General features: G+C 32.2%; 1 protein-coding gene across 1 annotated transcript; it reads right to left on the reverse strand.

Moving 5' to 3' along the window:
* Positions 1–66: 66 nt before the first annotated feature.
* Positions 67–7,577, reverse strand: LOC130449008 (uncharacterized). The gene is made up of 3 exons (XM_056786640.1): positions 7,561–7,577; positions 3,380–4,251; positions 67–399 (listed from the first exon to the last, which is right to left on the reverse strand). Exons 1-3 carry the CDS (start codon positions 7,575–7,577, stop codon positions 368–370), a joined length of 921 nt encoding a protein of 306 aa, XP_056642618.1. The 3' UTR covers positions 67–367.
* Between the last annotated feature and the right edge of the window lie 11,295 nt (positions 7,578–18,872).

Below are 18,872 nucleotides of genomic sequence, written 5' to 3' on the forward strand. Positions count from 1 at the left end.
TCACAAACATGATTATGCAACAACTTGATAACAAATAAATAGTAATATACAAAGCGATACGTCACATCTCTCCTTTTTTTTCCAATACAATATATAATAAAGCAAATAATGTATATAAATCTAAATGCTAAAACTAGTACTAAATTAAACTAGAAACCTTAACTCTATGACATAGAATCATATTTAAACCAAAGTGACTAACAGTATACCTAACTTTACTACTTACTACTTAGTTTAATTACAAAACAAAATATATACTAATGTAATAAATAAAAGACTTTATATAAAATGTAAATACTAATCCAACTAGAAAACTTTAAACCTACAACATAGTATCATATTTGAAACAAAGTAACTATTTGTATAATCAAAACTCGTATTTATTATTTTCCTCCAAACCTGAAATAAAGTACATATTTTGTTTAGAATAATTATAGTCTCCTTACAATATTTTCATATACACTAAGATACATAGGCCCATAAATCCCGGCTTCCCACAGTTATGTTTATTTAAAATTATTTTTTTCCGGGTATTATTATTATTTAATTATTATTCTTAGTCTTCTGAGTTTTCTTTATTTGTTACTTGCCACTGACCTTCCACTTTCTTTAAGTGGACTATATTCCTTCTTTTTTCTTGTCCAGTTTCATTATCATTTATAAGGATGTCTCCTCCCTTCTTATTAATTACAGTGTGAGTGGCTGAATCAAAATTAGGGGTGACCTTGTTTGATTTTATAAAATATTTTTGATATACTTGATCTCCGATATTAATATCTGTATTTTCTGATGCTTTTCGTTTTAAGTTCTCGCAGTACCTTGCTCTTTCTTTTTGTGTTTGGTCTCTGTCAACTGTGTCATCATCTAAAATGCTGTGTTGTGTATCGGTGCTACTTGGAAGCTTATCTCGAAATTGGCGCCGAAAGAACAGTTCACTTGGAGTTTTTCCAGTTGTCGTGTAAGGAGTACTGTTATACATCATTAAGTAATCAATAAGTTCTTCATGCCAATTAGTTTTAAGTGCCATACTGATCTTCAGTCGCTTCAGGATATCACGATTTTGACGTTCCACTTCGCCATTCATTTGTGGCCAGTAAGGAATAGAATAATAAATTTTTATGCCATTTTCATTATAAAATGATTTGGTTTCCTCGCTGGTAAATTGCCTTCCATTGTCGCAGGTAATAGAGGCTGGAAAACCTAACCTTGAAAATATTTCTTTAAGTGCATTGATGGTATTTGCTGCTGTTATACTTTTCATGATTTTAATTTCCTTGTATCTACTAAAGTGTCGACTACTACAAAAAGGTGATCTCCGCTCGGTAAAGGCCCCATAAAATCCACAGCTACATCTATCCATGGTCCTGTAGGAATCTGTCTTCTTTTCATTGGATAAGAAGTAGTTGGTGCTGATACTAACGTACAGCCTTTACAAGCCTTACAAGCCTTTACATAGCCACAATTCCAGGGTGACCCTCATGAGCGGCTTCTAAAACTCGTTGTCTTAGCTTCTGTGGAATTATAATCCGCGTACCCCTTAACAAAATTCCCTCAGTACAACAGAATTCTTCTTTAAATGCTTGGCAATGTTTTATTGGATCATTCCAGATATTCTGTTCAATGCCAGCTTTCAGTTTTAAAATTTCCTCATCTGTTTCTGAATGTTCCTTAATTTCATTTAGTCTTACGGCTATTGGCCGAGAGTATTCAACAATTTGTTGGATGCAATCATAGTTTTCAAATGGAATTCTATCGCTAGATTCGCAAAGTCGAGAAAGCGGGTCGGCAATATTATTTTTTCCAGGGCGGTATATAATTTTAAATTTAAATGATTGCAAGCGTAAAACCCAACGTTCAATGCGGGCACACGGTCGTGATCTAGGTCCAAATATCGTTTCTAATGGTTTATGGTCAGTTATCAATTCAAATATCTCTTTTCCGTATAAGTACATCTTAAAATGTTCAACTGCCCAAACTATAGCAAGAGCTTCTTTTTCAGTTTGACAATAACGTTTTACCACGTCTGTGAGGCTTTTGTTGCCATAAGCAATAATTCTAGGACCCTTATTATCAAACTGAATGAGCACCGCTTCCAACCCCACTGGACTCGCATCAGCTATAACTTGAGTTCTGTCATTTGGGTCGTAATATCCTAAAGTTCTTATGCTGGATAAACAATTTTTCAATTTTTTAAAAACATCCGTCTGATTATCACTCCAATATCTTGAAATATCTGAGTTTTTTCCTAGTTTAAGTTTTAAAAGTTTGCGTAAAGGCTTTGTTAATGTGGCCAGATTGGGTATTCACTTACCAACAAAATTTATTAATCCCAAAAAACTATGTACTTCACCAATGGTTTTGGGGTTTCTAAATGATTTAACCACGCCTACATAGCTTTCCAGGGGTCTTATTCCTATTGGGGATAAAGTGTGTCCCAGAAATGTAACTGTGCTAATTTTAAAAATGCATTTATCATTGTTCAAAAACATATTATTCTCTTTTAGTACGTTTAATGTGAGGTTAACCCGCTCATCATGTTCCTGTTCGCTGCTTCCGTAAATCAATATGTCGTCAATAAAATTAACAGTACCATTACAGGATAACAACATTCTTTCAAAAATTTTTTGAAAAATCTCTGGGGCTGCATTTATTCCAAATAGTAGTCTCTTATATCTATATAACCCTCTACTGCTTATAAATGTAGTAATATATCTTGATTTTGGAGATATTTCGATCTGGTGAAAGGCGTTTTTTATATCCAATCTTGAAAAATATTTAGCTTTGCGGAATTTTGATAAAAACGAATTGATAGTTGGCAGTGGATAGTTTTCCCTTTGTACCGCGGTATTGGCCTTTCTCATGTCAACACATATCCGTACATCTCCATTCTCCTTTAAAACAGGTACTATCGGGGACACCCATTCCGATGGACCATTTACTTCTTCAATTATATCGAGTTGAATTTGTTCGTCAAGTTTTTTATTTATTTTTGATTCTAGAGGAATGGGCACCCGTCTGTACGGTTGATTTATGGGAGTGATTGTTTTGTCTATAGGGATATGTACTAACACGTTTTTAAATTTTGGGAATGGCTCTATGCTTACATTATTTCCATTAAGTCCAATCTTAAGAACACCTAATGCGATTGCGGTATTTTTCCCCAATAAATTTCTTTTCCCGTCTTTAATTACGTAAAATGTTGCATTTTCTTGATTATCGCCAATTTTAATTTTTGTATTAAAACAGCCTAAAACATGTAAGGGTTCTTTTGATCCATATGCGAAAAGAATTTTATTGGGACTTTTTATTTGATTTGTGATTGAAACACAAGATTTCTTAAGGAAATCCCATGTTTCCTGAGATATAATGTTTGACTTACTTCCAGAGTCGATTAACATTTCAACCTTGACTCCTCCTACTTCACAATCTACAGTGTCGTCACTGTCCAGGTGGAACACGTATTCTGCTTCTGCAGTTCTCGAAATGTTGTCTACATTGTTTGTATCTGATTGTCCTAATCTAAACTTCTTTCTTGAGGGTCCCTTGTTTAATTTATTGGACGGGGCAAAGGTCCTTGTTGATTTGCAACATTTTGCAAAATGACCTCTAAATTTGCATTTGTGACAAGTAATGTTTATTGCTGGACAGTTGTTATGTACTGCCTCTGTAGATCCACACCTAGAACAATCTCTGGAAATGGTTGTCCTCTGTTTTCTTTTGGTATAAACTGCGTTTAGCGTCTGCAACGAACTAGGAGATGGCTTTTCATTAAAACCAGAAAGCTGCCTTTCTATGGTCTCCAAGGTATTAGCTTCTAGAATTATTTGGTCTAGAGTTATGACTTCGCCGGCTGCCAGTATTTTCTTCCGTAGGTCGACAGACGCGCATTTTTCTGTTATTTGGTCAATTAATTGTTCTTCAACTGCTTGAAACTGACATTTAACCACTTGGTGTCTCAGTCTCACTAAAAACTTTTCATATTTCTCCCCACTTTCTTGTTTTAATAAGCGGAATAAGTGCCTCTCATACACTTTTGATTGCTTTGGTGAAAAATATTCATCTAGCTTTGTTATGGCTATCTCAAAAATGTCACGGCCATTTTCATCTGGTACATCGGCATTAGCGCCAGGTAAATTATAAAATATTTCCTGAAGGCTGAGTCCACCAAAGTATAAAAGGGTGGCTTTTCTCTTCTTAGGATCATTGATACTTGCTGCATCTAAATAGATTTGTAGCGCCAATTGTAAAATACTATATTATATACGTATTTACGTATTTTTGTAAACTATTTTGTACACTTAAATACGGCCTTTGCCTGATTTTCAAGTTCCTGTCTTTAATTCTTTATATTTTCCATAATTTTATTATGTTCTTTCTAACTGGTATCTCTACATACCTTAAGGTATCTCTTCATACCCTTTCTAACTGGTATCTCTTCATACCCTTTCTTACTGGTATCTCTACATACCTTAAGTTATCTCTTCATACCCTATTGTTCGTTCTTTAAACAGATATTTCTTTATACCTTTACAACTTCTATTAGGTAAGTATCTCTTAATACTTTTAAAAGACAGTGTTTTTTTTATATACTACAACTTTTTTTTGAATATATTTGTTATTTCCTATTTATGTAGGTACTTACACATTCAAATTGTTAATCCTCGTCGCCACTTTGTTATGTACCCTGTATATATCGGCCACTCAGATATTATTTAACACATTCCTTGATAGAAATAAAACACTCGTATACTTCGCTAGTCGTCCACAAGTTCTCCCTTCTATCATTCCCGAAAGACTAACTTGTGTTCGATACTCTTTATTCTTATTTCACAAACATAATTATGCAACAACTTGATAACAAATAAATAGTAATATACAAAGCGATACGTCACAAGCATTTCTGGTCGATATTACAGGCTATTTGAATGATTTAAATTTGAAACTTCAAAAACAAGGACAGTTAGTAAATGATTTGTACAGCCATTTGAAAGCGTTTCAGATCAAACTACGCTTGTGGGAGTCACAGATGCAGTCTGGTAACAGTTACCATTTTCAACACGCTCTCTGCGTATGAAAATATTGCTTATGCTCAATATGCTGAAGAACTCAAGTTACTGTCGGAACAATTTTCGAACAGATTTAGCGACTTCAAAAACATGGAAGAATGTAATGTACAAAATGCTCCAATACACTTACAAATGGAGTTAATCGAGATTCAAGAAAACGCACTCCTAAAATCCAAATTTGAAGACGTAGAGTTGTGCGATTTCTACAAAAAATACCTAGAAGAAGACAATTTTCTGCAGCTTAGAAAATTCGCAAGAAGATTGATTTCTGCGTTTGGCAGTACTTATAAATGCGAACAGTTCTTTTCATTGATGAAAGTTAATAAATCAACACATCGTACAAGACTGACTGACGATAATTTGGAAAATTCTTTACGTTTTTGTATCAGTGGAATTCATCCAAATATCGATGGATTAGTTTCCCAAATTCAAGCTCAAGTGTCTCATTGATTTTAGTGTATTTAACTTTTGTAGTTTGTAACAATTGCAAATGTAACTATTTAATTATAATGTTGTACCATTTTTTAAAATTTCATTTTGTTATTTTAATATCACATTGTCAATATACACATACATGTCAACAATAAATACATAATACAATAATAACGTTGTCGTATTATTTCATGTCTAATATCTATCGCAAAAAAATATTATCACTAAGTACTTTTAAACGCGGCCCGCGAACGTTATCCACGCTAAAGTTTGGCCCTCAGCATGTCAAAGGTTGCCCATACCTGGTATAGAGTTAGGGAGTTAATTTGATACGTAAAATGATTTGTACACACATATCTTTGTCCACAAAGGAAAGCCTCCATATCCATTTTCCATTTCCATGATTTCCATCACTTAAAACCGATTCGCGATACACCGAAATCGATACCGAAAATTTCGAATCACTTTTCCATATCGCGGCGGTTGCCTGTCTCATTTATAATCAAATTCCAAAGACATTCATCACACAATCATCTCATCAACCCAACAAATTTGTCCTCAAAGATCAGGAAAATCTCAACAGATTACCCAGAAAGTCATTTGAATGGAAATCACATTTTCTTACTTAAATATCTAATTATCATTTATTTTGATCAGAAGGATCCATGTACTACTATTTCGAATCAAAGTGAATTTGAGGTGTATTGGAACAGCTCAATTGGAATATCATCATCATCAAAGTCATAAAATATAGATACTAGATTTAAATATGTCAAATTTTGAATTATACCGGGTGATAACCAGGCGATGACATTATATCATCACATATTTTGAAGCTTGTGTAACCACAAGAAAGTTGTAAATTCAGAATTAGATACTTTTATATACGTATTGTTTTCAAATGATTCGTTTAATATAAAGTTATAGATCGATTTAAAATAATCTTTCTTAAGATATAATTTTTTCACACTGTTTCCTGTATAATTCGATTACATATTTTATTCCATTTCCCTAATTTTTACATGAAATTCTATCACAACATGATCAATTCTATCGAGATTAACAACAACAAATAAAATATTCAAATTTAACTTTATATTTCAAAAAGTCCCTAAAAATTTCGAAAACATTGTTTCGTAAGTTTAATTGGATGTTTGTTAAAACTTTCTGAATGTTAAAAAAGTTATTCAAAAATAAATCCAATCTATTTTTCTTCATTAATTAATATCTGTAACTATATTAATCTCAATAAAATATTCCCAGAATTCCCAAAAACACAAAAACCAACAACAACTGATCAAAGTTCTGCTCACTCAATAAATAACAAAAAAAAATCATTTGGAATAGTCATAGGGGATGAAATTTTGGTATCTTACGATACCCCTAAGCAAATTTTTGCCGTTTGATTTAGGTACATGCGTGGAAATTAAGAAACAGAGCAATCTCCGTGGATTACTGTCAAATAGTTTTTGATTTTTTTTTCACGATAATGCCCCATCTCACAAGTGACGTGACATTAAAACTGCTCCAAGAATTTGGCCGGGGTGTGTTTGATTATCCTCCGTATAGCTCGGACCTCGCTCCTACCGACTTTCATCTCTTTTTACACCTGAAATCTTTCCTTTCATGATCAACACTTCAACTTTGACGAAGAGCAGAAAGAACATATTACAATATGGTTCCAAACACATGCGGCAACCTTCTATGAAGAAGGCTTACAAAAACTTGTGCTACGTCATGACAGTGTCTACAAAATTTTGGAAACAACATATTAGGTTAACATAAAAAATATGTTTTCTGACCAGTACACGTATGTTTTTTTATAACCAATTGGAACTTTCTTTGTGGATATACCTCGTATATCATATTGAAATTGTGTTACTACATCCAATTCTTGGGAAAAAAATAAATTTCTCGTTATAAATTTTAGAACAATTGATGGAAAAAAATTACTTGATTTACAATATTGGAAATGTCAAAATATATAGTTCGAAATATTTGTTATGAAGATTGAAAAATCATTTTTTTTTTGTTATTTATCCAATCCAATCAAATCACCTACCTTTTGGCAAACCGCATTATCGAACATGCACTACATTTACCTTTAGTTTCGTTAACGGGTTAAAATTTCGCGTAGAATCGCGCACCAACACCTGAAACAAAAACATGAATTGTAATATTTTTTCTAAATATGTATATGTATGAACAATAAAGAAAAATTATAAAATTAATTACTCAGGAAAACTTTTATTACTTCTTAAATCTGTCAGCCACTAAAATTTTCCTTCTCGTAAAATATCAAGTCCATAATTTTCAGATGGTATCCGGTATTATAAATTCAAAGTTATATAACCCAAGATGTTATAATTTATTCGACTTAAGTAATTTAGTTATAAAAGAAAATTATATAAATAAAATAAAATTTTCAAAATAGACTCAATTCCAAGTAAAAGATCACCCACCTGATCAAATTTTCGAATTCCCCTTCATGGTTTTCAAATTACACAAAATATAACAAGAACATTACTTTTTCAATAAATTTGCGACTTGCGAGTTTTGAGATTTTTTGTTATTTAACAGAAAAGAGGCCCACATCATTTTATTTCTGAAATTACTTTTATCAATTATGATATACAGGATTTTTCTCAACTATTTGTATTTTACAATAAAATCTAAGAAAAATACCAATCATTTATATGTTTCCTAGTAGTTTTGCAAAAAAATTCTGTTCTTACAAACACATTGTCTTGTAAAAACTTTGGAAAGTAGATCATATATATAGGGTGAGTCTTCTGTATTTGATATTAAAAAACTCATTTTCGTAGCTATTTAAACATCAATTACGGTTACAATCTTAACATATCTACAAGAATCCCAAAAATAGTTAAAGAAACATAATATATGATCTTAACATCTATAACACCTAGTTATTAATTCTTATTTTCTTGCATACTATAGATGTTATACAGAGTGTACCAATCTTACGACAACGTTCGTTATTTGAGTAATTTTGAGGGATATCAAAAAATGTTATTAAAATTTAATAATATAAAAATAACTATGATTAACAACTTATATATTATAGTGAAATCAGTCTCCTATATACACGGTGGACGAAGAAAGATCCGGTCTTTAATTTTCTTTCTACTTTTTTTTTTATTTAAAATTAACGTGCTCGGCTACTATGGCCACTTGCACGGGAGCGGTTATAATACATTAAATATGAAATGGTTCATTGATACAAGTATACAATATGAATACACAGTAACACAATTGTTCTATAGTTGGTGGTACAGCTGTACATCTTTGAGAAACTGAAGTAGAGAGGTAATTTGTTCCGAGTTGTTAAGGACTTCATTGTAGTTCTGGCTAAGCCGAAACTGTTGTCTTTCGACGGTATATTTGCGACACTCGGTCAAAATATGCTTCATGGTTAGGTACGAGTTGCAGCTGGAGCAAAATGGTCTGGCAGTAGTAGTCATAAGATATCCATGAGTAAGTCTTGAATGGCCAATTCTTACTCTTCTAATCGCAGTTAAGTCTTGCCTTGAGAGACCAGCGAAGATAATAGGTTGGTTACCAATTGAACGCTATATTTAACGTAGGGATGTGTTAATAGTGTCCCAATGCTGCTGCCATGTAACTCTGGATTTTCTTTTGAACTGTGATTTTAAATCCTTTCCAATAATTACATTGTTGGTGACGGTATATGTAGCTGCAATTTTTGCCTGTTTGTCTGCTAGTTCGTTGCCTTCGATGCAAATGTGGGAAGGTATCCAAATTAAAGTAACTGCTATTCCTTGGGATGAGATAAGCTGGTAGGAGTCATGTATTTATTGGACAATAGGATGTTCGGTAAATATATTTTGGATGGATAAAATAGAGGCAAGTGAGTCTGTGCATATGGCGACGAGCTTATAAGGTGGAGAGATTGAATTGATGGCCTGTAGAATGCTGAATAGTTCACCTGTGTGAACGTTACAGGATGATGGGATAAGGGAAGATTTTATTGCAATTTGTGACGTTGTAACAGAGCAGCCTACTCCTGTTTCATTTTTGGATGCATCTGTGTATAACACTAAATCATAGTGGTTATTCATTATTATGTCATTAAAATCATTTATAATTAATAGTTTGGGTGTTGTTTCTACTTTTAAATACCCTACACCCTGTATTTTATAACACAAATTAAATCTTCGTTAAACTAATAGATGTTATAAAGCACTTGATAATACAGTATGATACATTTGAAAGCAGAAATAAAAAAAAAGAGTTTCGAGTTTCCAGTCACCCTGTATACAAAATAGAAAATAATTACAATTTAATCGACTACGAGGATATTGTATTTTATTAAGAAAGTCAGTTAGGTAAATTTATTTTCCTTTAACGTACAATATATGCTACGGAGTGTTATTTTATTTATTAACGGTTTTCATATAAACTTGTCCATATTTCAAAATCGTTATTCTCAATTTTTAAAAATTTTATTTTTCGCTCGTTCGAGATATTTTCAAAATATGGGCGTCAGTGACATCTAGTAGTTTTCTGAACAAACTTTTTTGATATCGACCAATTCAATAAGAGATGGCTCTATTGGATATTCGACCTCCTTCCATCGTTCGAGGAATATGTTCTTCGGTTTTGGATGTTCTATTTGTTTTCCTAATTAAAAAAAATATGTTTACGCATTGCGATACTACCTTTATCTAGATGAAAATAACAGACGCCATCTTCATTCAGTATTTTTGTTAGGGACAAAAAAGCTAAGGGTCGCGACGTACGAAATTAATATTGATATAAGGTCAGTAAACGCCTCCGTACAGAGATGGCGCCGCCATCGCTAAAAATCGATAGCAAAAATGTGTATGAAGTATCATCTAGAGATCTCGTATCAAATAATAAAAAAAACTTGTAATGTACATGGAAATATTCAATATCCGTTTATATTTCTTTATGAGTTTCGCTATTGCTCATCAGATGACTCACATGTCCGTTTTGGAAGTTTATAAAAATAAAACTATTTAAATGGAATATCTGATTATACTAAAAAAATATTAAAAATTTGGAATGATCCATTCAATTTCAAGTTGAAAGCTAAAGATTTAATAAAAAAAATCAAATAATTTTTGTTTTTCAGAATTAAATATGAATATGGGGACTAAATAAATATAATGAATATATGTACACTTCTTTTTATATTTATAAACAATATTTAACTCCGGTTTAAAATTAGAAGAACGCTATAAAATTTAGAGTTAGTGCTGTATATACAGAGTGTCATAAAAAACGACACAGAGCAGAGTCGTATAGGGGAGCCCAAAATACGACCTTCGGGGTCAATTCACTTCTATACCTATTTGCATTCCTGAGAAGTTATAGATAAAAAAAATTCACATTTAATTAATTTAATTAATCAATCCCCTTAGAGTGGTTCGTTCGCCCTCTACTCGCCATTACTTGATCCCCTTAACAGTCTCATCGAGTGTACCAAATTTGCTATTTTTATGTTGGAGGGTTACAAAGAAAACATCTCGGGGAAAAATTGATATAGAGATGAATTATCCCCAATCGTGACAACCCCTATACGCCTCTGCTGAGTCGGTTTTTATGTGGGACACTCTATATAACATTAAACATGCCGCTTTTCTCCATTTGATCCTGTCATATGCCCCTTCTTCCCAAACTTTCTTATACCTTTCTTCACCCCTTCTAACCCCATTTCTTCTTTGTTCTTTCTTTTTTCTTTTTACCCCTCTCTCGATGTATTTTTCGGTACTCTAAAATTATCCATTCGTGTGATATGATCATATAAATTAAACTTTTAGAATTATACGAAATTTTACCATTAAATAAAATTATAAAAATAAAAAAATTCCTTATTCCCAAAACAAAATTTACTTCAGTAATGTGATTTGTATTAGGATTATTGATTGAAACTTAACCCAACATTTCATTCAGCAACAAACCCTAACAATTAATTAGTAAATTACCAGTTGTATATAAGACTATTGATAACTCCTCGAACTCCTATATTACTTCCAATTCTGGAAATTTTTTATCGAGTTTTGGATGGTTGTTTAAGTTTTGTTTTCCCCTTAAAAAAAAAATAACACCCTCCAACTTCAGGAGGCTCGTTGGAAAACGATAAAGATACCAATAAAGATACCAAACTAATATTTTTACAACATCCCAGAGGTGCTGCTCTATTGGATCCAATTCAAGGCTGCACTCTAACAAATGCATGTTGTTTTCTATCGAGTAAAATCAATAACAGTCCATCGTAAGTAAGCAATGCAAGAGAGTGTAACTCCTATAAATCACACAAACGGCATCTTCCATTTCAAAATTTTGTTTTCAGTTTGATACTAAATGAATCAGAAAATCTAATCCATACTCACATTCCACCATGCTTTAGCTCCTGATAATTTAAGAGTTTTCGGTTGATTAATCGGTTCTCTAATAATACACTTTCAAAGACAATTTAACTCGTTTTCTATGATATGTTCAAATTTCCTAAATTTTCTAACCATTGGAATAATTTTCGAATTATTAACACACTTACTTTCATTTATGTAAAACTACTAATAAGATGCTACAGTTTTGGAACTTTTATTCTATATTAAAATGATATTCCAACTAACATAAATGTCATTCAGTTTGGTGTATTCATTTTTAATAGTTTTTTTTATATTTTCAACAAAACAAACATCAAGATATTGAAAAGTAATGAAATTGCCCCTTTCTATCCATATCTTTGATAACACTTTCATACGGGAACGTTGGCTGCTTTTACATTGGAAGCATCAGGTACTCTTCAAATCTGAAATTGATAAAGAACAAAAATTTAAACAGGCAGATATATGATCAACTTTTAAGAGTTCAAAACCATTCATGCTAGCAGTTGAAATATAATAAAATTAATAAAAAAAGCAAATCTAGAATACATCTTTGATTTAAGCATTTTGGAAAAAAAATATAATGAATCTAGTTCTGTTTTCATTTGTACCAAATACATGGAGATTTATTATTCTAACTATCATAAAACGATTGCCAAATATATGAATATACAAAAAGAATTTTTCAAAGTTCAATGCAACATCGAATAAATTAGAAAAGTAATATATTGATGAAATTTGAGACATTCAGATACATACTCACCTTTTTTCAATTTAAGAGTTGTCAACTCAAGTTTCATATTTGTTTTCAAATGGATTGCTATTCAAGATGGATCCAGATGAGACTTCTCAGACTTCATGTTCATTGATGGTAACATTGAAGTGTCTTCCATAACTTGACGATAACTTTATTTTGCCTGAAACAGTTGATTTAGGTCCTTTAGATGTGCTGTTCCAGAATATTCCTGTAGAATGGTCGTTGTCCTAATTTGAATTTAATTAAGTAATTTATATGATACCTGGTAAGTTTATTGTTTAACTTGCACCTGCCCCGGTCAACGTCTTTTATTATACATTCTATTAAATAATAATAACAAATTTGTAGATACGTTTTGAGTGCAAATCTTTCCCATATAAAAAATATCTTATTAGTCTGATTTTCAGCATTGCTTTTCCTTCCCGTTAAAATATCATGAAAATATAATCAACTTATGTTTACATAGATATGAAAAATATGTGTTAGTGTTATAGATGAATAATACAAGAATTCAAATTATAGTTATAAGTCATAACTACAACAGAGTTATTGTTATAGCCCTATAACAATCCCTAATTCCAAAAATGAACCTAACCTTAATATAATCTTGTTCTATTCGAAAATTAAACATATTTAATGAAGATAGCTCCAAAATATCGAATTCTTACCTGCTGTTTATGAGGCATTTAAGTTGTTAGTTCCAAAAGGTACTATACGGTAATACATAATTAAATGATGCTTCAGTATAATTATCCCTCAAACAAAGAATAATAACAAAATAATACTATATTTAATTGAAAATTTGCTCAAAAACCAAATCAAATGACAACAAACATAATTTGACAATAATTGTAATATTATTTCGTACATCAATTTTTCTATTAACCTATGACCTTAATAGCTTACAACTTTAAATATGCTTTACAAGCTTTCGAATAAATATGTATTCATCATCGGGAACTAACATTTTGGTTGTATATGTAAAATAAAGCAATAATAATTCAAGTAATTTTAAATTTTGTCAATTATTGTTAATACATAAAATACAATTACGAAAAAATTTCAATCCAGAGGATAAAAAAATTATTTATAGATTTGTAATACAATTAATCATTTTATCATGCAATATGCTTTTACACAACATATAATTTGAGATAATTTTCAAGCATACAACTAAATTAAAAAACAAAATTATCAAAAATTTGTTCTAAAAACAAGTTGGCCAACGTGATTTTGTTGAATCATACATTTATTTGAAATTATAGTTTAGAGCCGCCATACTCAAAGTGTGTTCCGCGGAACCCTAGGGTTCCGCAAGAATTTAGAACTCAGTCGCCACCCAGCACAGTAAAGTAATTTCATTCTAACTTGAAACAGTACATTTTACGAGGAGAGTTTAACATCACGCCGCTCTTCAATAAAACTTTATGGCAAACCTATTGCAAGTTCTTTACTTACACCGATCCCTGTACAAAATACGAGAGTCAGAAGATTAAAAAAATATATCTCTACAGTAGCCCAAATATTTATTCAGGACGGCACGCGCCTAGATAAAAAGAATAGACTTAATACTTAAGTTTAAGGTGATTTATTTATGCTTTATGTCGCACCGATGAGATCCGCAAGCCGCTTTAGTCTTGATGAAAACCGACCGCCGATATCTACTTGTGAGCGCGCAGTCACTTTGATAAAAGCCGCCGCTGAGATTAGACGCTATAGTTGTAAACCACGACTTTCGGCTATATAACTTCAAAACAAGTCGAGATTGTTTACACCGCATTTTTTGTATTTTTATTTTTATTTCGGCTTTTTATTTATCAAAGGCACCGACTCAAGTATTTTTAAGAATGTTCGAGATCGAGGCTAGGACTATAAAAGCGACGACCGCGCTTCGACACTCGAGTCAGTCGACGATTAGCGTTCGGAGCGATAAGTACCTATTTGCTAGAAACGAAGTTTTTTTTGTTTTACTGCTGTATTCTGATTGTATCAGTTTTGTACATATCTTCTTTGGACTAAACTCTTCTACTCAGAAACGATCGTGCGTTAATTTGACCCCACCACCCTGACAAGTAATTATTAATAAAGAAGAATGGAACGTTGGCTTAAAGGCGTTAAACGTGTTGCAACAACATCTTCTAACGAAGCCGAATGTTCAAAAGCAGTACGCGCGGAGTGTACAGCAATTATCGATGATAATGATGCAACGACGTCAAGTTTCACGGTTTCAAAGGCGAAAAAAAGGAAGTATGATGAATCATATATCAGTTTCGGATTTGTTGATTCCAACGGCTCACCTCTCTGCATGTTATGTAGTAAACTGCTTCTTAATAGTTCCATGGCACCTGCCAAGTTGCGCCAACATTTAGAAACTGTACACCCCGAGTCTAAAGACAAGAATAGAGAATTTTTTGTACGTAAAAAAAACAGTTATTGGAAAGTCAAAAAACTATGATGCAAGTAACCCAAACTATCAATGAAAAGGTCACAAAGGCATCATATTTAGTTGGCTATCGCATTACAAGAAGGTAAAGCGCGCACTATCGCTGAGATTTTAATAAAACCATGTGTGTTAAACATAACAAAATGTATGCTCGATGAAAAATCTGCAAAGCATCTTTCTACTGTGCCACTATCAAATGATAATGTTTCACGTCGAATTCATGATCTGGCAATCTACGTCAAACAAGAACTAGTTACACGCCTAAAAAAACACGATTCGTCTTGCAAATGGATGAGTCTACTGATGTCGCTGGTCTGGCTAAAACTTGGTTGTTCCGACTGTCTTTCATGGCGGATATCTTTCAAAAACTGAACGAATTAAATTTATCATTGCAAGGTAAACAGACAAGTGTTCCAGGCCTGTAACAAAATAACTGCCTTTAAAAGAAAATTAGATTTTTGGATTATTTGCGTTAGTAAGAGAGAAATAGAAAGCTTTACGTTACTCAGTGATTTTGTTAGCGATAACGACTCAGAAATGTTTCAAGATGATGTATTTGAAGAATTGGTCCAATATCTCACTTCGATGCGCTCATCTTTTGAGAAGTATTTTCCCGAAGAACAGAATACAAAATTGAAACTGAATTCATGGATTCATAATCCTTTTTTACCCACCTTGCAAAAGCCCGAAAGTATGTCAAATGAGATATATGAATCTCTTTTAGAAATGTCATCAGACACAAGTATGGAGTCATTGTTCAAAACGACATCTCTCAACGATTATTGGTGCAGAATCCGTGATAAATACCCAATGCTTGCCAAAATGGCTCTGAATATTCTTCTTCCATTTCCAACAACATATTTGTGCGAAACAGGATTCTCAACCTATGCAGCCACGAAAACAAAATACCGAAATAGACTGGACGCCGAACCTGATATGAGACTTCAACTGTCTTCTATCAAACCTGATATCAACCAATTAATGAAAAATAAAAAACAGTTTCATACTTCCCATTAGTTATTTTTTTTTCTTTTTTAATATCTTCTATTTCTATTATTATACTTGTTATGTAAATAAGTAATAAGTATATGTTACATTCTACGTTTATTATGCTTATTAATAAAGACTATACTTTTAGAGACTATTGTTTTATTGTAGGGTTCCGTCAAGTATTTCGCTTTCCAAAAGGGTTCCGTCACTAAAAAAGTTTGAGAACCGCTGGTTTAGAGCAAAAATTTAAAAAAAAACATAAAGAAGCACTACATAATTGAGCAAAATTAATAAATTTGTACTTACGGAAGACAATAATTTCACATTAGGATCACAAAAACTGTGAGATATGAAAAAATATTTGAATTTGTTAACTAACTAACAGACGCCTTCTTGTCGTGTCAGGAGAACAATGAAGAGAAAGAAGGCGGAAGAGGATAATTCGTTGAAGTACATTGATTTCCGCCCGCTAGACGGCGTCAATGTTGTTTACAAAATGTACTTGGATGAAGCTGGAACAAAAAAGGCGTCTGTTGCTATACGGTTTATTATTACTTATCACAATAGTGCTTTTTAAAATTTCTCTTGCAATTTTACCCATATATAATAATTTCATGAATTAACATTTTAACCAAATATCCTAATTTTTATATGAATATAACTTAGAACTTATAGGGTGAATCAATGCCGATAAAAAAAGTTAATGAAAATCTTTTTAACGACAAAATAAAAATTGTCCTTTCTTCTATTATGAACTCGAAGCAATAATGGTGTTTTTCTAGACCTTGGTCTCAAGACATATCTGGAAACAAGGATGATTTTTTAAATATCTCCATATTTTCAATTTTTTTAACGTTAACCCCTTTGTTATTAAAATGGAAAAAATATCTTGCACCTCTGATTCCATTCGAATATCACGCAGGTATTTTTTTTTAAATCAGGATCTCAAAAAAGGTATCAGTTTCTCGAAAAAAATGTATTAAGGGAGAAAAAGTGATGAAAATTGAATTTTCTATGAAACCATGGCTCAGACTCAAAAACTGATATAATTTTCGAAATTTCCATAATAAAATACATCATATCATGTCATTTTTTACATATTTTCACTCTATAGGTACAAAAATTGTCAATTTCTTGCAGAAAACCGAATAATTTTCTTAAAAATTGGGACACGCATGAATAAAATATTCATTATTTTTGATAATGATAAGCGAAGCAACAATGCTCAAATTTCAAAACTGATGTGATTTTCGGAATCTCCATGGAAAAATACATGATACCACACATTTTTTTCGATACTTTTCTTTTTCTGATGAGATTAGATAGCTGTTTTTAAAAATATCAAATTTGTATATAATTTATTTAGTCTCACCCTTAAGGAGAGGCAACCAATCATACAAAATGTTTGTTGAATAACATGAATAAGACTATTAATAGTTTCCGGCATCGCTCGATAGGCGGCGACAAAATCGTATAATAATAGGATAAGTAAAAGGATTGAGGTTTCATTTCAAAAAATTTATTATTTTATCTATGCTAGTCTTATAACGGGTTGCGGATATGACAGGCGCTATAAAAACACTTAAATTAGGAATTAAACAAGAAAATTGGATTTTCAAGAAAATCGTTGCCCAAACTCAAGAGTGCAAGCACTTTCAAATCCAGAATTATTTGGTTTTGTTCAGATTATATTTTCGGCAACTAGTACCGACTAACTCAATATACTCTACATCCAAAAAGGTACAGTCAACCATCAAACTTAGTCTCTCACTTCAAATCTAGTAACTTTAGGACCGATTCCTGTACAGTCTCTCCCAAGGATGATGGGTAACTTTGAATTTGATTGCTACAATGTAAAATTATTTACATTTTTGTCCAGTTCTCGTCATAAGTTCACTTACTGAAGAATACATTCTTTGTAAAATCCTTCTCATGTTCCTCCTGTATAATATTGCATATTTTTATGTCAATTAATTGAATTGAAGCTGCTGCTTTGACTTTAACTAGAACTTTATTATTGATACATTCATATAGAGCAAACGCATCTTCTGCAACGTTCATTGACTAGAAAATATGATTGGTGTTTGTTTCTCCATATGCGTATACAAACCTCTGCACTCAAATAATAATTGATACAATCAATGGATGGCTTGCATATATCTCAGATTGGTTCTCGTTTATGGTAGGTACACATTATACCAATAGTGTGTTCGTCCGTTCGTCCCTACAAAATATAATATAATAGTTCTAAATAAACAAAGAATCTTATTACTACAATTACATTTTCGGGTTTTCATTGTGGATCTTGCTTATACGATAGATGCCATCTTTGATTCTATTCTTGATTAAGTATAGATTTTTGTAGTGAAAACTCCTCATCGAGTTATGCAACCATACTTTGTCTTCTTCCTTAAAACCGCCGTTTGTGGATTCAGAGTTTTATCGATTTCCCATTCTGTCGCTGGGAACTTGCAGATTTGAGCGAACAAGTCGTGTATGTCGCCCATTCTCCTTCTTTGTTAGATACCATAATCGTTTACCGCTAGATCTAGAGTATGTAATGTGGTCGTCCTGGTCTTCCTCATTCCCAAGCAAACTTCAAGGCTTACTATCACCGCCGCACATTTGTTCAGCTGATTTGAAAAATAGGTGGAGGACAACAATCTATGCGTGATCTGTGGAAGTCCTATAACATTATGATATTGTACAACACATTGATGCAGCTTGGAATGAAGTGAACCTGAGCTGTATGGACGGAGTTTGGAAAAACAGTTGATCTAATGTGGTAG

Source organism: Diorhabda sublineata, chromosome 9, assembly GCF_026230105.1.
Source record: "Diorhabda sublineata isolate icDioSubl1.1 chromosome 9, icDioSubl1.1, whole genome shotgun sequence".
Lineage (NCBI taxonomy): Eukaryota > Metazoa > Arthropoda > Insecta > Coleoptera > Chrysomelidae > Diorhabda > Diorhabda sublineata.

What these genes read in the sequence shown, in the direction of transcription:
- LOC130449008 (XM_056786640.1), bottom strand. An exon ending in AATGTTAATCGACTCTGGAA is followed by an intron (nt 400 to 3,379) that starts GTAAGTCAAACA and finishes ACTTTATTTCAG; the next exon opens with GTTTGGAGGAAAATAATAAA.